The sequence below is a fragment of the Micropterus salmoides genome, unplaced genomic scaffold (genome assembly GCF_014851395.1).
Source record: "Micropterus salmoides isolate LMB-PRFRI ecotype aquatic unplaced genomic scaffold, ASM1485139v1 Ms_hic_scaffold_3, whole genome shotgun sequence".
NCBI classification, from domain to species: Eukaryota; Metazoa; Chordata; class Actinopteri; order Centrarchiformes; family Centrarchidae; genus Micropterus; species Micropterus salmoides.
Genome location: NW_024042261.1, coordinates 27,964,013 through 27,991,043, shown reverse-complemented (window position 1 = coordinate 27,991,043; position 27,031 = coordinate 27,964,013). Strand labels below are relative to the sequence as shown.

The following is a 27,031-nucleotide window of genomic DNA, read 5'->3' as shown; positions in this document are numbered from 1 at the left end:
TCCCACACTAATGTAAGGAGACCAGGGCCAGCGTAAGAAAATCTTCGAGATAATGAGGTAAATATTGCTAAAGAGGTAAACAATGTGCTTTGAAAGCTGCCTTCTGTAATTATTTGGTAATTGTTTACCCGTCAAGCTCTGAAGAACCAGTCCCTGACCACCTCTGTTATTAAGGAAAATAAACTGCACCAGCCAACTCATTGTCAATTTAATTGACAGAAAGACTACATGAACTGATTGTGACTGAAATTATGGCCTTCGTTACACTACAACAACAAAAAGACAACAACCTTGTGGGCAAAAGTGGAGAAAAAAGAAAAAGACTTCAGCAGAGCTCATCCCACTTGGCCAGTTCTCTAAATCCTTAAGCTTCAGCCTTACATGAAACATCCGCAACCCACACTGAAACAACACCTCATCTTGTATCCCTTGGAAAACAGGCACATAACCATACTATTGTTCTTCCCTCACCTACGTATGCTTATACTTCATTCCCACACACTTGGAACAATTTATATTGTCACTTTAGTTCATGTATGTATAGAAAACGGTGTGCCTTACCAAACACTCTCAGACTGAGTTCCTGCTCACTTTCACCAGCCTTGTTCTTTGCAATGCAGGTGTACTCTCCTTCGTCCAGCTTGGTAACTTCCAATAATGTCATTTCTGAGCCGTCTTCATTAAAGCTGTACTTCTCTCCTGCCTCGAGAACTACTTCATTCCTGTGGAAAACACGTGTGTCGAACATTTTATCCATCTGTCCAGTCACTTTCAAATGTTTTTAAATTGCACCATGGTATTTTTTTTTTTTAATGGAAAATTAGGGCAGTAACCTTTTTCTTCTGCAAGACATTTTCGCATTTGCTGTTGAGAGTCAAATGGAACAAAAATGGCTAATGTATTAGTGGTGTATAAATTGTTTGTCGCCATTGCCAGCCATGTAAAGGAGATAATGTTCTCTGGCCTCTGTGATCTGTGATAAGTAGTTGTTTCAGTAAAGCTTTTAACAACTTGCAGGTGCGGTCTAACTGCAAAAATTATTCCAAGGGCAACAAAATACTAAAATCCAAGGCCAACAGCAGCTCCTGGCCTGTTTGCACTTTGTGCCCCCTCCCCTAATCCAAGTTGCCTACACAGCTAACTGCTGTCTTGGAAACAAGATGAACAGGAACAGTTTAACAAAGCAGGAGCCTATCAATGGCTGTATTCAGATACACTGAATAATGTGCCTATTGATGACACTCCAGTCTTTAGGTTTCACTTTTTACATGCACCTTTGATACCCTGTGATTAAGTATCACATTGCAATGAATAAACCAGTTCTGGTGTACACTTTGGCCAATACCCTTCCTGATGTGGCTGTGTTACTGTAGAGATATAAAATATAAACATCATCCTCATTAGTTTCGACATCATCATGTAATATTTATATAATACATTTTATATCATAATATGAATAATGCAAAGTTGGCTATTACGGCTACGGGTGACTGAAGGTGAGTAAAAGTACACTTTTCATGCAGTCCTGTTGTATTAAAGTTGGAATTATAGTCTACTGATCAAAGTTGAAATACAAATCAAAATTGAAATATAGAGGATTTTGTTAATCAGCATTTAACATGTAAAAGAATCAAACTATGTGTTTAGCATTGCATTGTATTACTCATACATTCCTGCAGAAGGGATCCATTATACAGAGGGAGGCTCATTGCCTTTCTCATACAGGGGTGCTCCCAGTCAGGCATACGCTCTGGTGAACATGGGTCAAGATGACCTCCACCATCTTATGAATTCAGCACACGAACAAACACATTCTTTATTGCAAGTAATATTTCTAATTGATTGATGCACACTGTATGGACATAAAGCTTTTATTTTTTTTATAATTTGCTGCTGGAAAATACACAATTGTTTCCAGACAGCAAATTTTGATAGAGTAGGGAAAGTTAGTGGAAAAGTTTAGAAGAGTGGACCTTGCATTAAGGCTCACACAAGGGGAGGTGCGTAAGAGGGTATATAAATTAATGTAATACACAGCTTGATTAGTGACTCCCTGGGACCAGCTGAGGTTCACATGTACTATGCACTTACAATAAACTCATATTGGATTTAACCTTGTGGATTACAGAGTTTCACTGAAAGGAATTCAACAGTTTGTGAGAGGAGCTGAGGACATTTGGCCAAAGGTTTCTCTACTTCATAACACAGAAATATAATAAGCTATAATGACTGTCATGCTTAATGAGGTCATATTATGATTTTTGGCTTTTTCCCTTTCCTTTACTGTGTTTTATATCTTTTTTGTGCATGTAATAGGTTTGCAAAGTCCACCCCAAAGAGAGTTCCCATCTCCCACAGAAAACACTGCTCCTGAACAGCCTTAAAACAGCTCGATTGTAGTTCAGTCTTTACTTCCGTAACCTATCTGCGTCACTTTGTAACACGTGTCATAATGCTCGCCTAGCAGCTAGTGTGGCACACCCTCAAAAACACTGGTGGAGAAACACACTGAGCTGCAGCACACACAGTGACAAGAAGTCCGCCCGCTGCCTCCGCTGCCTCTCCTCACCCCCACCTTCCCTACCGAACGTTAGATACCCTCCAGGCAGTCAATGGATATAAAGTTGATATTGAGAGGTAGAGACAGTGCACAGTTAGAACATGACGTATGAAAGATAATTTCGTTACAAATTAATAACTAACCACTCTGAAACGTCTTGCTCTAGGTCTAGGTTGCGAAACTGATTCATTCACTGATTGTTTTGGATCACAATACCTTGCTTGTCAGGGCCCGCCCTACTCTGCTTCCTACTGGCTAATACTTGTTAACTAGCTACTGTCAGTCTATGATTACACTCCCAACAAAGATCAAATACAAGTGAGATGCCTCACTCTGTAGCAACACACAGGGTGAAAAGAAGTGCTGCAGCAATGGTGTAAACCTATTCTGGTACAAACCCTAAATAAAATTATGAAACTGAAAATAAGCATAATATGTTCTCTTTAATTCTTATTTCTTATTTCTTATGCATGAGGGAAGGGATTCTGTGAACTAAAGCACTTTTTTGTATGTCACTGTATTGTAAATACTGCCAATGGGGAAATCTAAACATGAGGAAAAACGATTTCTTATTTTTTAGATGATATTAGCTCATATATGGCTGGTACACGCACAACCTACACAGCTGAATATTTCTAATTAGTCCTGTCTCTTTTATCTGTTGCTGCCCACTTTAACCTATACTAATGCTAACAAAACATTTTGCACTGTTTAAAACAATTGGTTTGTTTTTTGTTTAAATTATTAGTGCAATGTTTTGGTATCTGACAAATGTTGATGCAAATGTTGAAAGCATTTGTTTCTCCAGTTGCTAGCAGAGTTTTACCTTGTCCAGGTCACCATGGGTTCGGGATAGCCATCAACAGCACAAGTCAACGTGGCCGGCTGCCCAACATCTGCTGTGGCATTCACCTCTGACTGCCATACCCTAATGGTCGGGAGTACTGAGACACAGAGATAGATAAATAATAAAATAGATAAAATGAAAAATAAATTAATAGATAGATGCATGCATGCATAAGCAGTCACAAAAATAGATAGTAGGAGGGAAAACAGAGACAGAAGCAGTGACAAATTCAGAACGCATATTCTAGGCACACTCATTTGCTCGGCTCAGAAGTTGCAGGAAACAGACTTCATTAGCATTGAACATCTTTGATACACGGTTGCTCTGGGCAACTGTTTCCACATTGATGCTGAGCCTGGTCGCCTCTAAGGATCTACAGCTTGTTTAAGCGTCATGGAACACCTGCTGCATAAAAACAAGCACACAGGAACAAAAACTAAGAGGAAATAGTTCCGGGGGGGGGGGTGTTGCTAACCATTCACAACGACCTTGATGACCCGCAGATCAATCTCGCCGCGGGCCATGAGGCGACCCTCGCAGGTATATGAGCCCTCATCTGTCTTCTTTATGCCACGGATTTGAAGGTGATTGTTGCTCAGTACTTTAAAACGAACTGTAAGGAAGCAGAAGATAAATGCATTGTCAGATGTGTTATATATTTGACAAGTTTAAATTGGGCACAAGTCACTCATAAAATATTTGATGATAAACAGCTGCAGCTGCCAAGAGGGTAGTGATATAATAAACCATCATAAATAAAGAATACTGTTGTAACACTCATGTATGATTTAGTCACCAATATCTCTGCATTATAATAACAAAATGTTGACTTTACACATTTTCATCAAGCTCCATAAGCCCAGTCTGTCTGGGGCATACAGTTACATAAAGACAAGTGAAAATACAACTCTTTTTTGGATTACAAGTTATTTCCACTCTGACAAATTAATATCTGTGAGCATGCCCAGCACTCCTTCCACCAGAAAAAGAGAAATAATGGCCAAAGCCCACAAGAACTCCCTTACTTTGAAATGAAATGTGAACCAAATACATTTAATCATGTAGTCATTCAAAATACTATTACAACCCACACATGAGCTTTTTTTATTGTTTCCAGTGAGTAAACGAACAATACCATAGACATTTTGATATTGCTCAGTGTCAGGGGTGAATAACAGAGAATCAATTGTATTTTCAAATTAAAAACCAAATTAATTTTTCATTTCAAAGCACAGGATAATCACTGGAGGAAAATGGCATGAAAAGTAGGGCATCAACAATTCAAGTCGTACACTCGTAAATCTGCAAAGCCATTATGGCTTGTCTTGTCTGTTGTTGTATTTTGACTGTGTATTCTTGTAGTATGTAGTACACTACATACAATACTACAATGTTACTCAAATCTTGTTTATGTTCTTGCCATATTACATTGTTAATATGGGTAATCATACATCAAACTGTATGACTACCTAGATACTTCCCTGATTTACAAACTCAAGACTGCAATTTTCACTTTTTAAAGCAAAACAAGGAACACAATCTTTCTAACATGATGGAATTTTATGCAAACCACTGCACAAACTAGTCTGTGCTAATGAAATATCAAACAATATTTAAAACTATTCCTATTCATTAGTAAATGAGTACACTAACAACTCAGGAATATTAAGAACATTCAGAGTTAAAATAGATGACAGGAGCTAACAACCAAATCCTGCTGTTCAGAGAAATCTTACCATCTTTTTCCATCTGTATTTTTGCTCCTTTATATTTCCAGAGGACTGTGGGTGGAGGCGAACTGACGACATCACAAACAATGTTGGCATTGTCTCCTTCAGTAAACTCTTGTGGTGAGGGTGCACTTGTGAAGGTGATTCTTTCTGGAATATAACATGCAAAACACTTTTTACTCATTTGTATTACAGCATGAGTCCTATCAAAACTCCATCTTCCTCACTTAGTTTGTCCGTTGGGAAGGAATAAATTTGTATTCACTATTACAGAAACATTTGTTAAGCATTTGTTTTAAAATACTGTTCCACACGCGCAACAGGATACCTTCAAAATCAAACTAGCAATTTCTTTTTAATTCCCCACAATTTATATTTTAAAAAATGGTTAAACTGGAAGAGGGCTTGGTAATTTAACAATCACCACACTTTTTATGCACAAAAAAAATTCTGAACCATTTTACAAGCCAAGGTCAAATTAATAAATAATATGACCTTAACCAACCAACTTCTTAATAACTGCGGTGAGTAGGACTGTCTTTTCCTCAAACTTGTTATTTCAGCCAGTGCTTTACATTACCCCAAGCTAATTACATCTCTAAACAAGCTCCCCTGACTCACTACTTTTTGTGTTACCTAAACAGAAACATTTTTAAAACTAACAAATTTGCTAAAGTTTGGAATTTGCTGGGAGCACTATGCAGCATGGGATGAAGCAAGCAAGCAAGTCATCTTACAGACTTGATTGAAGTTTCAAAGTTTACAGAAATACATTCAACTTTCCATTTATAAAGCTATAGTAAGTAAGTGTTCATGTAAAACCTTAAACACACATACACAGAAAGAAAACAGTGGCTATAAAAAAATAACACTTCACCTGTGACACTCATTGCCTGCAGGTGGCACAAGTGATGACAATTATTTTCTTTGACTGAAGGTGACTTTGCATTATATCTGCAAACGTCTACTCTTGGCAGTGGTGGAAAAAGTACTCAGAGATTTTACTTATATAAAAGTAGCAATACCACTGTGTAGAAATATTGTTTTTAAAATGTATTAGCATCACAATATATAACTCATTGTGCAGAATGGCCACTTTAGGAGAAATATATCTTATATTATAGGATTATGATTATTGATACATTAATATGTACATTACTTTAATGTTGCAGCTGGTAAAGGTCGGTCTTATTTTTTACTACATATATTGCCATGTAGCTTGTGAATTTCACCAAGGAAATGAATAATCTTATCTTTATTTCTGATTAAAATTTGTATCAAATGATAAATGTAAATATATCAAATAAATACAGTGAAGTGAAAAGTATAATATCTCTGAATAGTAGTGGGGAAGAAGTATAAAAATGAAAATACTCAAGTTAAGTACAGTATCTAAGTAAATGTAATCATAGTTACTTTCCACCACTGGACGTTTGCATGCGTTTACTGCTCTGACAGTGGCAGTTACTTGTTAATGTGAATGTGTGAGTTTTAACTTAAAATCTAAAAATAGCACATACATGGTACAAACTGTACATACAATATATTTTCCTTCTTAAAACACAAATTGCTTAACATTTACTGAGTCAAGACAAATGCTCATCTTAAGAAACTGCAAACGGAAAAATGAAACTGGAATCTTAATTTGTGATTGACATATTGATTTTAACATACACCATCCTCATGGGTGACCACTTCTAATAATAACCAAAACTACAAACTCAAATAACAGGAAAGGTTCTGTTTGGGAAAAGATTTCATCTCTGATGGACATTTGCTGATGCTTGGCATTCATAAAAAATAAAAGTCATTACTCAGAAGAGCAGCACAACAGACAGGATCATTAAGCAGCCCTCTAATGGTCTTCCGACCGTTTATTGAACTGATGAAAAATCCATCCTCACTTGAAAACAAAAAGAGTAATGTGTTGCCCTTGAGCAGTCAATAAAATACTGTGAGTTCAATAAACAGGATTTTTTCCCCCTTCTGTGCTCACACCACTCACACCAGAGTGTATGGGGTATGGAAATACTCACGGAAGATCTTCACTTTGACAGTTGACTCCCCTTGCTGGTCTCCATTGGTAGCAACACACTTGTACATCCCTGCATTTTCAGTCCCAGCTTTATACAGTGTGAGGATGGAAGATGACTCATCATTACGGGTTACTGTTATGTCTGGTCTGTTCGGTTCTATCCTCTCCCCACTTGGTCCAAACCAGTCTATCTGCCTGGCAACACCTACAACTGAGAGCACAGTAAAGAAAAGCATGTTTGAAAACAGTTATCTAAAATGTACGCATTCAACATCAGCAAAGTTCACCAGGTGGTTTATGCTCCTGTATTGACTGAAGCTTGTGGTTTATGTATGTTAGCTGTTTAGAGAAACACAGGACATTAAAGGGGGTGTCATGCAACAAAGGTCACTGATTGATTACCTTGATAACCAGGACATTTTAGCCACATGGATACACATCCCGGACCCCTAAATCACCAGTATGTCACTGAATGTTTTTAAAATATGGCTTGTAAAGCAATGTGGTTAACAGTATAATCCTGCTATAGGGGATGCATGACTAGTTATGTTTAGTAGGCCTACTTATCTTTAAGAACAGTGGTTCTTAACCTGGGGGTCGGGACCCCCTGGGGGGTCGCGAGAATGCTGCAATAGATAAATAACTTAAAAATAACAGACTACAGATGTGAATGGAATCACTTTGGGTGGACACTAAATATTTTGCAGTGAATATTAATGGGTGGCAATAGAACAGTGGATAAGAAACATGCCTTTGGTGACACATCTACCAATGTGTCCCTGAGCAAGACACTTAACCCTAGTTTCTCCAGAGGCGTATATACAGCAATTGTAAGTTGCTTTGGATAAAATCATCAACTAAATGTAAAGAATATCTGGCAGTAATTACTTTTGCACATTTCTAAATAACTGTACAACTCTTTAAAAACAGACCTTTTTAATATTTTCATATATTTCTGTTTATCATCTTATCTTACTATGATTATTTTTATGCACCAAATCAAATTCCTTGTATTTCAAAACCTAATTGGCAATAAACCCAATTCTGATTGTTTTTTTAAGTTGATTTAATATGATTGAACAAATTATGTTGTTATTTCTATCAGAAAACACATCTGTTGTCATCAGACATCTGTTGTAATTTTTTTCCATTTAAAATTCTTGTTTCAATTACTTTTGGCCAGATCTTTAGAAAATGTAGATAAAAACTGGAAAGTGATGGGTTGGGGCAGGTTTGAAAGGTAGAAATCGGACTGTTCACCAGTCAAAACAATTTGGTAAACTTACCTTCACACATGAAGAATTTGGACTCTCCAAGGCTAATCTCACCCTGGCTTGGTGTGATCTGCACTTCCAGTGAAACTACAACAGAAAAAAACATATACAATACAAAATCAACACAATAAATGAAACACTGCTCAAAAATACAGAACTGCTTAACACTGTTGTGGCTTTAAAACACACAATCAAAGACAACAACAGTTGAACAGAGACTCATTTCCTGCAGGTAACCTAAATTACAGCAGCTACTATTGTGGCGACACCCGCATCTGTGCACATATGTCAATGTTTTTACAGTGATTAAAAAGGCAGCAGGTACATGAAATCTGTGCAAAGCAATGTATATGTATTATCAGCAAGATAGCGCCGCTCAGGGCAGCCGTGGTATTTCGGTGCTCTCTATTTGTTTTGTTTACGTTTGTTAACTTTGCATTCTGCTGTGATACCCGGAGCCCTTTCACCAGAGAAGAGCTCATAAACATCAGGGGAACAATGGCAGTGGATTTAATTCTGACTTTTCTTGTGTCATCAGTGGAATTATTGGACATTCTGGTCAAGGCTTCACTTTCCGCTGTTCATGCGGTGAGACGCCAGAGGAGGGGTAGGAGGTCCGGTACGCTGGTGCGACTACGCCGAAGAGGACACCGCACGCTGCTACCGGGAATATTTCTCTCCAACGTGCACTCACTGTGCAATAAAATGGACGAACTTCGGCTACTGGTGGGGAAAAACAGAGACTTTTATTCATCTTCTGTTCTGTACTTCACCGTCTCCGCGCTGCAGCTGGCTGGCTTCCAGGTCTACAGAGTGGACCACGACATGGAACTCTCTAGCAAAACAAAAGGTGGAGCAAAACAAAAGGTGGAGGTGTCTGTTTACATTAACAGTGGCTGGTGTAACGATGTGACAGTGATTCAGCAACACTGTTCTCATGACCTGGAATATTTATTGATACATTGTAAGCCATTCTACTCCCCCCGTGAGTTTGCTAACTACTTTCTGCTCTGTGTTTACATCGCACCGCAGGCCAACGTGCAGGAGGCAAACGGAGGAGGCGCACGTTGGCCGATCAGATACTGTGGGTAGAGCAGACATTCCCGGACTCCGTAGTTATTGTTCTTGGTGACTTTAACACAGGAAACCTCAGCCATGAACTCCCCAAATACAGACAGTTCATCAAGTGTCCAACCAGAGAGGGGAACACTTTGGATCACTGCTGCACCACAGTAAGCAGTGCCTATCACGCCGTCCCTCGAGCTCCACTAGGACACTCTGACCACGCCATGGTTCACTTGATTCCTGCATACAGACAACAACTAAAAATCTGTAAACCTGTGGTGAGGACATCAAAGCTGTGGACCAGTGAAGCTGTAGAGAACCTCCGGGCGTGCTTGGACTGCACTGACTGGGATGTTTTCAGGACTGCTACCAACAGTCTGGATAAGTATACAGAGTTTGTGACGTCCTACATCAGCTTCTGTGAGGACAGCTGCATTCCAACACGGACCAGGGTGAGTTATAACAATGACAAACCCTGGTTCACAGCTAAGCTCAGACAGCTGAGGTTGGAAAAGGAAGAGGCGTTCAGGAGTGGGGACCGGGCCAGGTTTAAGGAGTCAAAAGTACAGGTTTAGCAAGGCGGTGCGAGATGCTAAACAGCTGTACGCAGACAGACTACAACACCAGTTCTCAAATAATGACTCTGCGTCTGTCTGGAGAGGCTTCAGACAGATCACCAGCTACAAATCTAAATCCCCCCAATCCATGAACAACTCACGCCTTGCCAACGAGTTGAACCAGATTTACTGTCTTCACAGTAAAGACAATGGGAAAGACCTGACACTATCCCCTGTCACACCTTTGATCGACCACAGTCCACCATCTCATCCCCCACCTCCTCCCCATCTCCATCTCCTCCCCATGTCAACAGACTGTTCAGGAGGCAGAAACCTCGCAAAGCAGCAGGTCCGGATTCTGTCTCCACCTCCACCCTGAAGCACTGTGCCAATCAGCTGTCTCTGGTTTTCACAGACATTTTTAACACCTCACTGGAGACATGCCATGTGCCAGCCTGCTTCAAAGTCTCCACCATCATCCTTGTCCCCAAAAAAAGAAGGATCACTGGACAAAATGACTACAGACCCGTCACCCTGACATCTGTGGTTATGAAGTTCTTCGAGCGCCTTGTGTTGTCCCACCTGAAATCCATCACAGACCCACTCCTGGACCCCATACAGTTCGCCTACAGAGCCAAACAGGTCTGTAGACGACGCAGTAAACATGGCCCTTCACTACATCCTCCAGCACCTGGACCCCCCCGGGAACATACGCCAGGATCCTGTTTGTGGACTTCAACTGCTTTCAACACCATCATCCCAGCCCTGCTTCAGGACAAGCTCTCTCATCTGAACGTGCCTGACTCCACCTGCAGGTTGATCACTGACTTCCTGATGGACAGGAAGTAGCACGTTAAGCTGAGAAAACATCTCTCTGAATCCAGGACCCTCGGTACCGGTTCCCCTCAAGGCTGCGTTCTTTCCCCTCTGCTCTTCTCCCTGTACACCAACAGCTGCACCTCCAGTCACCAGTCTGTGAAGCTCCTGAAGTTTGCGGATGACACCACCCTCATTGGGCTCATCTCTGGTGGGGATGAGTCCGCCTACAGGTGGGAGATCGGCCATCTGGTGACCTGGTGCAGCCAGAACAGTCTGGAGCTCAACGCTCTGAAGACAGTGGAGATGGTCGTAGACTTCAGAAAGAGCCCAGCCACACCCTCCCCCATCATCCTGTGTGACTCCCTAGTCACCACTGTGGACTCCTTCCGCTTCCTGGGCACCATCATCAAGTGGGAACTGAACATCACCTCCATCATCAAAAAGGCCCAGCAGAGGATGTACTTCCTGCGGCAGCTGAAGAAGTTCAGCCTGCCAAAGACAATGATGGTGCACCTCTACACCGGCATCATTGAGTCCATCCTCACCTCTTCCATCACCATCTGGTACGCTGCTGCCATCGCCAGGGAAAAGGGCAGGCTGCAGCGTATCATTCGCTCTGCAGAGAAGGTGATTGGCTGCAATCTTCCTTCTCTTCAGGACCTGTACGCCTCCAGGACTCTGAGGCGTGCAGGAAATATTGCAGCTGACCCCTCCCACCCTGGACACAAACTGTTTCAGACTCTCCCCTCTGGCAGGAGGCTGCGGTCCATCAGGACCAAAACCTCTCGCCACAGTTTCTTTCTGATGGCAGTGGGCTTCCTCAACAAGGCCCGGGTCCCCACTGTCAGTGACTCTCATGCCCCCCTCCCCAAACTCACACACACACATACACTCTCCTGACCCCACACTTTACAACAACGCTCAACTGTGCTTTATGCTCATGTTGCCTACTTTTGCACATACTGGTCCGCATTGTATTATAGTATTATTGTATCTTTTTATATTTTTTGTATACTTGTAAAAAATGTTTTTGATCTACTTACTTTTTATATATATTTATATCACTATTTATGTGTACTGTAAGCACCAATTCATACCAAGGCAAATTCCTCATATGTGAAAATGTACCTGGCAATAAACCCAATTCTGATTCTGATATGCACATCAAGAAACTGACCATGCCCAAAAAGTTCAACGTTAATGTTTTTTCATAAAGTGATCACTTGATCTTCAGCTCATAAACTTTGTCTTTACCCGCTGCCATTTTCTTTGAGTGCCCAATCAGCACCGTGAAACTCTCAACAGAGATGAGAAGGAAACATTTTACCCCAGGCATTTGGGCAATCCTTATTGTTCAGACCTGGCCCAGTTTGGGCTCCAGCAACCCTATTACCAAAAACATGGACATTTCCTGTGCCTCATTTGCCTGCAGTCTTCCTGTCCTTTCAAGAAAAGGAATATCAAGCCAGTAGTTGGTGAGAACCAATGCTGTACTGCCAGTGTACCTTGAGAGAAATTATATTTAATTTGCTTTAAAAAATATTTGAAATCATGCTGTCTAGCAAGATAAATGCAGTGTGTCGCTCAATGAAATCCTGCACTTAATCAAATACGGGATGAAAAAGACAGATTTCTGTTATTTGACACGGACAGAAGTATGGCCTGAAACAATTCTGTGCCTAATTAGAACAAAGCTTCACTTGTTTCCTGCAGAATCTCCCAAGGGAGCAGTCAAGGGTTCCTGTGGTTGACTAAGAAGTGTGACTAATCAGGCCCAAAATCAAGCTCTATATTATGCATGAGTAAGATTGTGTATGTCATCAGTGTGCGCGCACGCACACACACACACACACACACACACGAGGTCAGGGCATCAGCGGGCACATAGTGTTCAAGTGAAAAAGGCAAAAAAGGACTGAAGTGAATATACATAACACATGAATTGAAGGGGAAATGATCATTTAATGGTCACATCAATTCCCTAAAAGTGATATTCCGTCAAATGTGAAGATAATGTAACCACTGACTCATAAAACAGTCAAAGGTTGAACAGCAAGAGCAAATCTATTTATAATATTCTCTCCATTCATATTTGTTTACTTTAAAGACGATTGATTCATTCTAGAAAATGAGAGCTATAGCTCTAGTTCATTTGTTTGTATTTATCTGATAAACTGTAAATGAACCTAAAAAATGTCTGAGGTCCATAGTCAATAAAGCATCGTACAACCTCTGTATTTCTTTGAAAACACTTTTGGTGCTAATTCACCATCATTCATACATATATTTATATTAGCTTCATCAGAAGAAAGTAGGGCTGAACGATTGATCATTTTCAAATCGAAATTGCTAATATTGAAGATGGCGATTTAAATGTAGGTTAATTATTTAGCGCATCTGACCCATTTTAAACAGTCATGCAGTTACAAGTTCATTCTGTTGTCATCCTTGTGTGACAGATCTGCTCGCCAATCATAAGCTCCATGTGTCTCCTGTTACAGTCCTATACACCTATCAGAGCGGGCACAGGGCGTGTACATTTTACAACAACAAACGAAACTAGAGAAAAATGTGGCATAATGGCGCCAGGCAAACAGATACAGTCAGGGGCTGTGCCGCGGTTTTGTCTGGCATCAACTCACACTAAAGTATTTCAGCAGCGGATTTATCTATGTGAGCCCGTTGCATTACATATCCACATGGAGCATTTTAGAAAAAGCTTTTTGCCTGTCTGATTTTGCTTATTTGTTCAGTTGTCCTTGATTTTTGTGCTTCTACCATGGTTAAGTAGGCTACGTAGATAAATTGTTTCTTTTTTTGTTTGTTTTAACTGTTTATTGTTGATGTATGATCGGGAGTCTGCAAAGGGTGTTCTATTTTGAAAATAGACCGGATTCTCTATGCCGTTCTGTGTATGACTTGCTGCCCGGTTCATCTGCTCTGTGCTGCTTGACACGGCTTCAGTCAAAAATAGACTGCAGTGAATATTGAACCTTAGCAAAATCGCACATCAAATCGTAATTGCAATATCTGGCAGAAAAATGTCAATCAGATTTTTCCCCCAAATCATTCTACCCTAGAAGAAAGGTATTCAATATATGGCTTAAAGAGTTCTTACCCTGAAAAACGACTTCAGTACCCAAATTTGAATCCACCAAATAATGTTTTGTACATCTTCCAGAGACTGATATTAAGTAGTTGTGTAGAGTATGACCCATCAGAGCAGCAGTGTACGGTAGAAACTGAATGTAGGCTGTGAAAATCACTGTAGTTTGCACCTTCGCTGCTGTCAGATTATCCCCATTTCAGTCAACTTACAGTAACTCAAAGCACAATGCACTATAATTGATTGCATGCATGACAGTTACTCAGTTGTTTGAAGGTTTTATTCTTAAATAAGCCAAACTGTTTCATTTCAGCAGGATTTGATGTTCAAAGTGATGGAACATGAAAACCAGACATCAAAACCCCACTCATTTTATTTTCATATGAACTACTAACTAAAACAATGTTATGCTAATTTTATGGAGAAGGATTTTGTTTTAATCGGAGCAAGGAAATAAGTATGGTTGTTATTCATTTACTCAAACAAACAGGTAACTCATTTGCAGAGGAGGCATGATGATGATTATTCAAGTCAAGTAAAGTTTATTTGTAAAGCCTATTGTCACATTTAATGTCTGAAAAGTGCATCCACAGTGGTTTCCAACAGAGCCAAAGCTGTATAAGCAGACAAGGAAAAATCCTCAAAAACATGAAAAAAATGGAACAGAAAGAGGTAGCAGAAACAAAATGCAACAATTAGGCTAGTCCGCAATTCAACAGAAGTAATAAAACAGTTTCAACACTAGTGTGATAAAAAAAGGTAAAATAAAGTTAAATGTATTACTCCAGTAAACTAAATGGTCCAATGAAGGCCAAATGAAATAAGTCCCATTAGATAAGTCCATGAACAGATCGAGTATCAGTTATTCATGTTTATCCAGTACACAGGGGCCAAGTAGGTGGAGTGGCAATTAGGGAGAAGTGTGAGAAGTGGGGCAGGTGATGAGTCAGCGTGTAGTAGTGCTAAGCATAGTGATTGAAATAGCTGGCTTCTCTGCGCATTTGACGTGGTCCTGGAGTGTAAAAGCCTAAGCTCATTTCATTCAACACTTATTCCGTTTGACATTTTTTGCAGCGAGGATCCACAGACGTTCCAGTTGACAATGAAACATGACTGGCTAGATCAGGATTTACTGTAGCTTCTGTAATTTAAATAAAAACTGCAGAGGTCACAGATTGTGTTTTAAGTAGCAAATTAAATGCAAAAGTAAACGTTTTTGATGATATGTATATATATATTATACACTTGTTAGTTTATTAGGTACACCTAGCTGAAACTCATTTAGTCTATTAAAGCAGACCTGTAATAAATCCTTCCTGCCAACCCAGCTATATCAATGAAGGCAGACTAAATATTACAAACACCCATCAGTATGACACAATATAATTCAACAGCACCATAAATTGCAGCCTCCAAAATGATCATAAAATTTAATCAACACCTCTGTAAAAACAGTTTAAATTGAACATTATAACCTTCATGCACACATTACAGCACATTCCATTCATAAATGGCTAAATAATGGAAGAATGTGTGTTCATAACTGATAACATGAGAAATAACACACGGTTAAGTATTGACTTTAAGTGTTCAAAACTTTCATCTAACTAGATGAGTTGTGTGCACTGAATTAATGTCATGAAGTCGGAAAGCAGTGAGCCAGATTGGTGAAACCTGTCAGTATACTTCATAACACTGCTTTTCCTACATTAAAACCAACGATGTAAAACTGTTCTTACACCCTCCAAGCAAGCTGACATTCAGAAGGATGAAGGTCCCACAGGGAATTTCCATCACATGATCCTCCTTCCTCTTCACTGTCTCTCACTAATGTTTTTCTCCTTATTCTGTAAAATATTAGAATACAAAAACAACACACCTGCACAATCTGGGAGTTTTCCAAAATAAACTATTGTGTAGCCCCAGCACTAATTGGTTCAACAAGCTACTGTAGCTCAAGTCCAGTTAAAAGGCAGAAACTCTTTCAAAGAAGGGTGTGGACAAACTACAAGAAGTCACCGTGTGTCCTAGAAATTTAATCTGCAAGTGAATCCCTAGTGAGCAATCCATTTTAAACCCAAGTAGGGCTGTGACTGCATGGGGATCTCTACTTCATAGAAGTTAAAAGGAACATCAATGCAGATAACAGAAGAGTAAATTAAGTATAGAATCATCTATACAGTACTCTTAGTCCTGATTCATCAGTGTTTTTTCAAAAGAGAAATGCACATTTGCCTGTAGCAAAAATGTAAAACATAAGATGATGATATTTTAGTCATGCTTCTAGCATGTTTCTAGGGATGGCAATGTGGGTCTGTTAGTCGGTCGGTCCACAGCTTTGGTCCAGCCTGAAATATCTTAACAACTATTAGGTAGAGTGTTATGTAATTTTGTACAGACAAGCATTGTCTACAGAGGATTAATCCTACTGACTACCTCCTCTACTCCTACTCAAGCAAAACCACATTTGCTCAAGTATACAAACCGCTCAAGTATAGTGTCATCGAGCTGGCGTTATTTCTGTAGCATGGCTGTAGACTCTTGTTTGAAATCTGAGGAGTAATTAATTTCCAATATAACAATCAATATCAAGGGTGTGTCAGTATCTCTGTGGAGCCAGAGGTGTATCACATAGTGTGTTTTTGATACTATGTTGCCAAAATCAAAACAATTTCAATGCCTACACATAACGGTTTTTAAAAAGAGGAACGAAGCTCAACACAAAGTATGAATTAGTCAATTCAAAAACATCTTTGCACAAGGAGCAACATAAATGTTTTACATTTTTAAAACAAAACACTGATGCATAAAACCTGAAGATTTAAATGTAAAAGTATATTCCCAGATTCTTTTTGTTGTATCCCAGCCATTACACTCTGTGCACTGCTAGCACAAACTCTTAAACTTACTGTACGCCTCGAGTTGGAAAAATGTTGCATGAAAGATTCAAAGTATGACTGTTTTTTTAAACTGGAACAAGGTCTTAAAAATGAGTAGAAAGGAAGATGGCCCAGACAGCATCAGAAGGTGATATGTACCACTAATTGGCAAAGAAAACCTCAGGCTTATAAAATTTACCAGCAGGAGCAACATGCCAAAACCTGTACTAAGTTTCCTAGTTGTTAAGCCGCCTTAACATTAGATGGGTTGAGAGACCGACAGAGAAATAAACAATTGGTGCAGATAAGAGTGACCTAGTTCTGAGAAATCATAAAATCCCCCCACAGTTAAAGTTGACATTCCCTATTAAAATGCCTCTTCAGATTTCAACTCTTCATCCAAAAATGCTGCTTTTACAAAAACTGAACTAAGATTGAAAGCAAAAATTATCCCCTCTCCATCAAAATCAGCCTCTGTTGACGACCTATATAATACAATCAAAGAAACCTGGAAAGTAAAGTTAGAATGCAAAAGCCTCCTTAAAGACTTTTAGAGACATGGACAAAAGACCATGAATTTTCCATCAACAAACTAATGTCAGGAGACTGAAAGAGACGAGGTATGGCTCTACCTCTGAGTGGCTTTAGATTCCATTTCGCATCAATAATTAAATTTTTAAGACTGAAGAGGAAAGACATACAGACAAAAACCAAGGAGGATAATTAGATTTAATAGTCTCAGCCTTCAATACATTGCCAGTTATGGATGCAGAAAAATATGGTTGGAACCCCAAGATCAGAGCTGCCAACAAATGGATGAAGAATGCCGGTCTGTCCCAAAATCTGAGCAGCTAATTAAGTTTTATTTACACTCACACCATGTGTTCAACCTAACAGATGAAATATGAGCAGAGAATGATGGTCTGCCTAGATTGTTTACCACAATACCAACAGAAATACCAAGAAAACACCAGCAATAAATCTTGTTGGTCTACTTTCCTGCACATAAATAGGAAAGCACACGGCAGATTTGAATGCAACACAGGAACTGTTGCTCTGACATTAGCAGTTCCTTTGTGAACTAGCATTTACTGTAGCTGTGAGCAAAGTCATATTTGGATGTAGGCTGAACATGACTATAGGAGACAGCTTGCAGTGTCAATAATTCATGTCTCTGTAGGTCATTAAGGAAAGCTTAGTGTTTGTAGAGTAATCTTGTTAAATTTCTTGCAACACGAAGTGAAAATACTCTATTAATGCTGGCATCCCATCAGAATTTATTTCTCTGCTGCTTCTTAATGCAAGTCACAGTATTATGCAGTAAAATGCAAAATATTTTGGGCAATGTATTTGAATTAACCTGTAGTTTCTGAGCAGAAATTACTGCATCTTTCCCATCTTTTGTGTTTCTGTTTAAGGGTCATATTCATGATTACTTCAGTACAGCCACGAGGCATTGTACGTCTTAATACCACTGCATACACATGTGCTCACACGTGCATGGGTATGTTTTGTAGTGATGATGGTGGAAGGGGTTATTTCATGAATGGAAATTATGTACATTCATGTGCCTTGGCTACAGTAATCAGTGGTTGCCGGTGGATATCCTTTCTAGATTGGGTTTTATCTTAAATTTAAGTTCCCCATGGGAGTACACTGACTTTTCCACAGTTCTGTTGGAAGTAACTGATAAGATTTAAAGAGCAAGGACACCATTTAGATGAGAATTTATGCAGACCGTGGCCTCTTTCCTCTTTCCAGTTATCGTAAAACAGCACCTCGGGTGCTATAGCCTGCGCTATTGGATGTTGTAGTAAGCCTCGACCCCAAGCTGTGACTCGCTTCACTTGCCTTGTGGGATTATGCTCATTATCTATTCTGCCAGCATAAAACTCACACAACCACTTAAACTTTAAGCCTGCCAAATTGACAGTCACAGTTATAACCCTTGGCTTGACTATCAGTATCTAAAATAAACAAAATAATCTGATCTGTCCTTCAAATGAAAGGTACGCTAGCCACTAGGGCTGGGAATCACAGAGCAACTTGTGATACATTACTAAATATATATTAGTTTTTGCGATATATTCTTTACATAGCAGGAATCACACCTATACTGTATTTACTTACTGCATTTAGACCTTTCAGTTCAACATAGTTTTACAGACTGCTGAGATGAAAAAGTGTGTTGCCAAAATGAATGAAGACCAAGCACACACGCACACACACACACACACACACAAACACACTCACAGCAACATGAACTTATGTGCTACTATTTCAATGTCAAACAGGCTTTAACTCGGAGCATCTCAACTGCCTGAAAGCAAATCATTTTAGAGTTTGAATGTCTGCAGGAATGAAGTGCCTCTGCATCAGTAATGGTGCCAGTGTGTTTGTAATATATTGCAAGAGACTGACTCACAATATATCACAATATTATTTGTCCCACATGCTCTATCTAGCTTAGAAAAGCTGCCAGTAACTCACCCAGTAAGATCAATTTATTGTGTTGATTCATTATTACAAACACAAAACTCTGAAATACAGCATATTACAACAATTCATACATTACTATTGAAAGTTTAGAATAACCTATTAAATTGATATTTTTCTTCTTTCCCTCAATAAAGGGATATTTCTGGCCCCAAAAGAAAAATAATTACATAATTAAAACTTGTATTTAGTGACCCTGATCACTACTGAACCACAATGGTGCTTGCAATTGGTCGTGTGTGTTTTGGCAACCTGTTTTTCTCTACTCTACGTCTGCACAGTCTACTCGTTAGATTGATTAGGCTTAAACTCTGATTTGCCAGTCGACAGTATGTTCAGCTGGTAGTTTAGGGCCTTAACCAACGTTCTATTTCTATATTGAAGTTTTAAGTGAACACACCTGTTAATTCCAGCTTGTTATGCATTATTGTGCAATTGACAGTGACACAGGGACCTGTTCTTAATTAAAATCTGCAGAGATTTTGATGCTAAGCTTACAATTTCTTTTATCAATGACTGGTGATTTCTCATATTTTTATTTAAAGAGGTCATATAATGCTCATTTTCAGGTTAAAAATTTTATTTAGTGGTTGTACCAGAACATGTTGACATTTTCAAAAAACATATTTTCACCATATAGTCATAGTGCACATTGCTGCTCTTTTCATCCTGTGTGTTGAATGCTTCATTTTTGCTACAGAGTGAGGCATCTTACTTACTTAGTCTTTGTTGGGAGTTTCACATGTGCAGTTCCTATGTAAGGACTACTAGCCAATCAGAAGCAGAGTAGGGCGGGTAGATAGAAGCCGGTAAACACGGCTTCGGTTCAGCTATATATGTTCCCCTTACCAGCTTAGCAACATGGACTGGAGCAAGAGTTTCAGAGTGACGAGTTATTAATCTGTAACAAATGTATCTTTCATCCAAAAAGTTACAACTGAGCTCTGTCTCTATCAGTAACAACTTTATGTCCATTGACTGCCTGGAGGGTAGCTAGTGTTTGGAAGGGAGAGGGGAGGCAGCAGGCGGACCTCTTGTCTCTGTGTGTTTCAGCTCAGAGTGTTTTTCCACCGGTGTTTGAGGGCGTGCCTGACTAGTCGCTAGGCGAGCATTATGACATTATGACATTATGTCACAGCAAAGCGGAAGAAAAGGCTGAACTACAAATGAGCTGTTTTTAGGCAGTTCAGAGTAGTGTTTTCTGTGGGAGATGGGAACTCCCTTTGGGGTGGACTTTGGACTTTTTCACTCTGCAAACCTATTACATACACAAAAAAAAGGTATATAACTCAATAAAGGAGACGGCCAAAAAAGCCAAAAAGCATTATTTGACAAATTAAAGGCAGAAAGAGACAAAGATACACCCAAGCAACAGTTAGTCTTGTTGAACCATTGTACAGCGTATTGTTCTCCATGTACAAAACATTACTTATTTTGCAAACCCTTCATTCAAATGTCATCTATTGTAAAGAGGACTTTCTACAACATTGAAGCATGAATATATAGAGTAGTCCTCTCAGCTTCTGACTGTATCGAATCAAGCTTTTGTGACAGACGATCCCATTTGAACAGCATTCATACACACTGTACATAACAATCATTTTGGTCATTGGCGTAAAACAATTTTGTCTATTAAGAGTTACAATTGGCGGGTTATTATGAAATTAAAATAAAATGTACATTACAATGTATGTTATGTAACTTAAAAAAGAGACACAGGCACGTAATTTAGGTGTGTTTTGGTACACACAACCCTCACACATTTTGATCCTCGGTAAAAAAAAGACTTCCATACACATCGCTGCAAATTTAATAGAATTTCATAAAGAACAAACGCAGCATTGAGATCCCAGTCCTAAAAAAGAGATGATGCATATCCAAAGTGGTTGTATTCAGGACTCACTACTTTTAAAGGAACAAGTGAGTATTTGCTTGCTGCTCATGCCTCTCAACCACAGTTATACTCACTTCTACCAGTTGCTATGGAAACGTTTTTCTCAGCTCCCCTCTCCCCATATTTTGATCTCTCTCTCTCTCTCTCTCTCTCTCTCTCTCTCTCTCTCTCTCTCTCTCTCTCTGATTGGTTGCAGCAGTAAAGCCTCAGAAGAGTGACTATTTACGCTGAAGAGGTCGTCAAAAAACACAGCACACAACTTTAACTGATCACCATGATTGCCTTCAGTGGTTGGGCCATTGGTGGTTTCGATGCTCCAACGTATGCACCTGTTATCCATATACTGTTTTATACATAAAAACTATGAATTCAACCCTGTGTACAATATTATTCAGTGAGGCCATGACATGTTTAAAGAGCACATTTTAACAATTCATTCGACGCTCAGCTGGTGCTTCCCTTTTTATCGCCCCAAGCTGAGGCATCAATATCTGCCAGGCTTTAGACACTTGGGGCATTTCATTTGTGCATTGCTTTTTAAACATGATAAGAGCCCACAACAGATGGCCGGGAGCTCACAGTAAATCTCTGTGCATTAGGTTTAAAAGAAATGGTTATGTGCCAAACCCAAAAAGAACCACTAGTACAGAGAAACTTCCTGGTTCTTAATTATTTCTATTTAATTTATTTTTGAGTCCAAATTACCCCTGTAAAACCTAAATCTTAATCCCACATCTTCTTTCTGTAGCATTTACAGCACTTAAGGAGTCTACAATGTAATGTATATGTACATAAATAATTTTTATAAGATATGAATGATTAATCATATATGAAAATTGACATAGTCTGCAATCACAGTCAGCAGATAACAGGATTTATTTGGTGGTGGCAGAATGTAAGATGTTAAAAACGAGGGAGTAAAATATCACTTGAAATACTGACGTAATGGTCATATTTATGGGTTACATAATAGGGCAGCGCACATTAGAATAAGAGGCAGAGGCAGCAGAAGCTGAGCTGCCACAGTGGAGATGATTCAGACTCCTATCTGTTGTTGAAAGAGTGGCCGTTTGAAAGTGTTTGGCTATGATCTTGAAGTATCATAAAACATGTCTAATTTTATGCACTTTGTACTATTACTTATCGTTCTGTCATAAGTCAGAGGTTTAGCCCAATGTAGCTTGATGTGCATCACTATAAAAAGGACTTCAATTAAACAAAAATTCTGGAACAAAATGTTCCTAATTTAAATACATCAAAAACAAAACACCAAAAACAAAAATAAAAACTGAAATCTTTAACCTTCTTCATGTTGACCTCTGCAACATTTATAGGGCTAGGTCTTAATAAGGCTAAAAATAGATGTTAATTTGAATTAGCCACCACAAAACCTGATTTGATACATTTAATCCCAAACGTGGTGCAACACGTGCCACTTCAAGTGCGCTGGCTTCGTTCTGAGCAGACTTTAATAATACTGTCAACAAAGACCAGTGTGAACTGACAAACAATGGCAAGCGGGCTAGAGCTGAAACAAAATGTGATTAATCGATTAGTCCATTGACAGAAAATTAAAGCTAGGGCAGGCAATTTGTTTCAGAAGAATCTTTTGGAAGGAGGCCTGAAGGGAGAGGGTGGTATTTTTTCATTTTGATACTTTTAAACTCAAGCTGTCTCTTGCTAGTTTCTCCAGTGTTGCCTACCCCACCTTTAAAAAAATGTATTGCTCCATGTCTAACAAGTTAGCAAAATGAATATCTTTGGGTTTTTGAGTGCTGATTGGAAAAATCGATCATTCTGATTATGTTAATTTTGCCATTCGTGACTATTTTCTGTCAATTTACAGACAAAACAACTGATTGATTAAACAATAAAATTATTGTCGGATGAACCCTCAGCCCTACTGTGGATAGACATTTCTTAAAAGCAGAGCATACTGAACAGGTCCCACCACAATAAAATTCTCCAAAAGATGTATAGATACTTTATTTATTAATAATTAAAAAACTAGACACACATTTTAGAGCATTGACATGTTAAGAGAACAGTTATTTTCTGTTGAATAGTGATCACCTGATCTTGTGAGAATCTTCATATCCTGAGAATTTAATCATGGTGTTATGTTCAATATGCATCATTTGTGTCCGTTGCAAAACAAAACTGGATTCACAAGCTAAATTCAGATAAGGGAAGATATTTTTGTAGTCTATGCAGTTGCACATGAATGCACTTTTGTACAATACTTGGCACTTTCAGCTGCATTTCAACAGACTACTAAAAGGAAAAAATACAACACAACACACATACAATTTTGGGCTGTGGTAAATCTATTTGGTTGAGTCTCTCATAAACATTCTGTATACAGGAAACATTGCCTTGGCACCATGACATCTTTTAAGTAACATCATGATTCAAACTGAAGTTAAAATGAACTCTCCCTAATTGGTATATGCCTCTCTGAGCTAGATTCTTCTTCTCTTTGCTGAAGATAAGCTGTGACTCAATGAGTTATGGTGCACTCCACTTCAGTGGCCAACAGAATTCGCCCTCATTCAGGCAATTTAGTGAGAGTGCCCCTCAGCATCTGCCTCAGCTGTGCGCTACACAACAAAAGCCCAGGGAGACGGAGAGCTGAGCTTCTGTGGCCCATCATGCCATGCTGTGTACTCCTGTAATGAGTCAGTATTTAGGAGGCTGACAACAAGGCCAGAAAAAAAATGTAGACATTGTGCAGGCAGGGACACTTAAAATATAGGTAAAGCTTCTGGAAAATCACAGGAAAGACATCAATTGTGGTTTATTAAATAATTATATCTATTGTGTGAACACAAACTACCAGAGTCCAGGATAAACATGTTTTGCCATATAACAAACAGTTAGTTATGATGTGAAATAATAATTACGCCAAAAATCCCAGTTTGATTTTGATCCAGCTTATGGCTCCAGTCGAGCTGTACAACCTGTGCAAGGACTAAGAGAGCAGTCTGTCACCATGTCTAAAAAAGACATGCATAATCAGTGAAATGGAAAGATTCTTGGAGGCTGAATTCTGGGGAATGTGCAAAGATGTTTTATTTTTGGCTTGAATCCTGTGTTGCAACTACATACAAGAATAGGGAGTCTGTGTGGCATGAACAATGACATGGTAACATCTCTGCGAACACAATGAATCACCACAGTCTGTCGCAAAATAACACTCTTTCTTCCCGATTAATCATAACAGTAGTTCTCCAGTGTCTTCCCTGTTAGTGCTAGTCACGACACACTCTGATGAAAAAGCCCACAAAGCAACTGCCTTCTTGCTACTAGCGAGAAAGCCATTAAGGTTTAGCAGAATATAATACCCTAATGCTGTGCTAACTGGGCAGAATTTCATGCATCTCTAATAATTACTGTAACGACAAAGAGGCAAAAGGGGGGGACGGGGAAGGCAGGAGGGCAGGAGGGAGGGAGTCACAATGACCACTCAGCCACAAGCTGCCGGGGACTTCGCAGAACCCCAAAGCCTGGCACATGCACACAGCTCTCTCTGTGTGTCCATTCAGAAGGCAGACAAGCTGGGACGAGCCGGATAAGCCTGCCTGTGACTCCAGGAAGAGGATCAATAAGAGGGTATGCACCATTTCAGATAGAGCCAGACAGAGCCAGGGGCAGGGCAGAGAGGCAGGGCAGAAAGGCAGAGCAGCACTTGAGTACTCATTATGTTGTGTAGGATGACACAGTGTGTGCAGCCACTTCTGGAGTCATCTATGAATGGAGGAAGACGATGCAGACCCATTAGAGATTAGGGCCGACCACACAGTAATTGGATTAAAGTGCTAATGAAAATAAAAACTGGCAGGAGCGTGTCTCCATCAAGGTTACAGAGCTGAGAAAGATAATTGTGCTAACATGCGCATAGCAGGTAGAGAATCCGGACACCAGAAGCCCAAACATATTCTATGACCAGAGAAGTGTTGAACAATGTTCACCATGGCCGTCTCTTTCCCCTCGCTTCCTGGCATGGAAGCTGTTGGCTGCAGCTGAGCATTTGGACATCATCCACCAGCAGTCAATCACATACTGATGTCCCGCCTCCCACACTAACAGAGTTTGAAATTAACACCTGCCAAGTATCAAGTGCCAGTAAAATCTATCTTTGCCAGTAAATAAACAAGGGTCACCCACCACAGTGGCCAAGATGATGATGCCTCAGCTGGTCTTTTCCTGCCCTCAGATTATATCCCTGCTGACCACTATAGGCTCAACAACCGCAAGCCAATCAAATCAAATCCAAACAGTGAAATCATCTGTTTTAGAACTCAGTGACCAAGTTTGAAATCAAAGCTTGTTATCTTCTCATCTCTTTACTGAATATTTGACAGCGCTCCTGATACAGAACATAAAGCAGCACTAAAAACGAGTAGGTTGGTGTTACAGCTCAGTCTCATCAAGCAGACAGGTCATAAGAAAATAGAAACAGTACTACTGTTACCTGCTGTCTGAAAAGACTGGTAGACAGAGACTTTCTTTGCATAATCAAGGAAACTCACCAAACATGAAAGATTTATCTAAAAATGGTGAACATTTAAACATTTTATTGGTGCTCCAAAGTATCCAATTTGCTCAAGTTAAATACAACAACATGCTGTAAACATTGTTATTTAAAAACACTGTTTTGTAGATGTTGAATTTCAAGTTAATTACTTAGTGAAGCACCAAACAGTTATAGCTGAGTATTGACCCTACTATTTTAGTCAATTGCAAAACACCAAAATAATAACTCAGTGTTAATTGCATACAATCGGCCAACTTCCTGCAAAAGATAACCTAATGTGGTGTGTTTCTGCAACATAAGGTTTCCTCCTCTTAGATAATCTAAATGCATAGGATATCTTGCTAACTAACTAACCAGACAACTGCCATCATCAAATGCCTTCAGGTCAGTTCATCTTTCTGATGTGTATGTGCAGCGCATATCCCTGCTGGAAAATCTGCCTCTTGCCAACCATTTTAGAATAAAACCTTTTGAACGTAAGAGTCATCTATGTTCCACTAAGAAGCTCATTTGTTTTATCCTATTTAAAATTTGTTATACTTTATAAGTCCCCATGGGGAAATTTGTCCTCTGAATGTTACCCGGCATAACTACAGTATTTAGCAGTGCTGGATTGCCACAAAGCAGTGCCTGAGGACCGACTACACTTCGGAGGCCAGCAACTTGGTCAGGCGCAATTGTAGGAGTATCCTAATAACTAATGTCTTTGGTGCTGGAATCCAGAGCACTCAGTGGAAATCCATGCAAACAGGGAGAACATGAAAACTCCATGCTGTTCACTGTGAAGCAAGAGTGCTAGCCTCACATAAGAAAACACTTAATTAAAATGAGACTGATAGCTTTGAGAGCTTAATAAATTTTTCAAATTCTAAGATAAGCAATGCTAAATGAATCACTTTAGCAGCATACTGCTTTAAATATTTGTGCTCAGGGTCATGCTCTAATTCTCATGTCAGACTCCTTCCACTAAAAACTTTCAATGAAGAATGTCAGATTTCTTTGATGGTCGGGAAATGCTTTCCCTTCTAACAAGTGCACGCTTGGTACTTCGGTAGCACGTTCATGTTATTCAAGGCCACCCCCTGACGTCCCACATTAATCCATGCCACATCTAATTGTGCTAAGCCATAACAGCGGGCCAATTTTATTCTGAAGCAGCACCATGCTCTTCCACAATCTTTCCAGTTGCTTTTGACTAATTAAAGATGCTACTGACAAGCTAGATGAGGATG

At 39.4% G+C, this 27,031-nt stretch overlaps 1 protein-coding gene across 8 annotated transcripts in view; it reads right to left on the bottom strand.

Annotated features, from left to right (window-relative positions):
- ncam1b (neural cell adhesion molecule 1b) overlaps window positions 1–27,031 on the bottom strand; it is an 82,519-nt gene that overhangs the window by 34,478 nt on the left and 21,010 nt on the right. For all 8 annotated transcript variants that reach the window (XM_038694130.1, XM_038694131.1, XM_038694132.1 and 5 more), the window contains exons 2-7: window positions 8,459–8,533; window positions 7,174–7,383; window positions 5,144–5,287; window positions 3,883–4,020; window positions 3,387–3,504; window positions 562–722 (exon numbers count right to left, since the gene is read on the bottom strand). In XM_038694130.1, coding sequence (XP_038550058.1) covers window positions 562–722; window positions 3,387–3,504; window positions 3,883–4,020; window positions 5,144–5,287; window positions 7,174–7,383; window positions 8,459–8,533 — 846 coding nt within the window. The remainder of the gene's footprint in view (window positions 1–561; window positions 723–3,386; window positions 3,505–3,882; window positions 4,021–5,143; window positions 5,288–7,173; window positions 7,384–8,458; window positions 8,534–27,031) is intronic.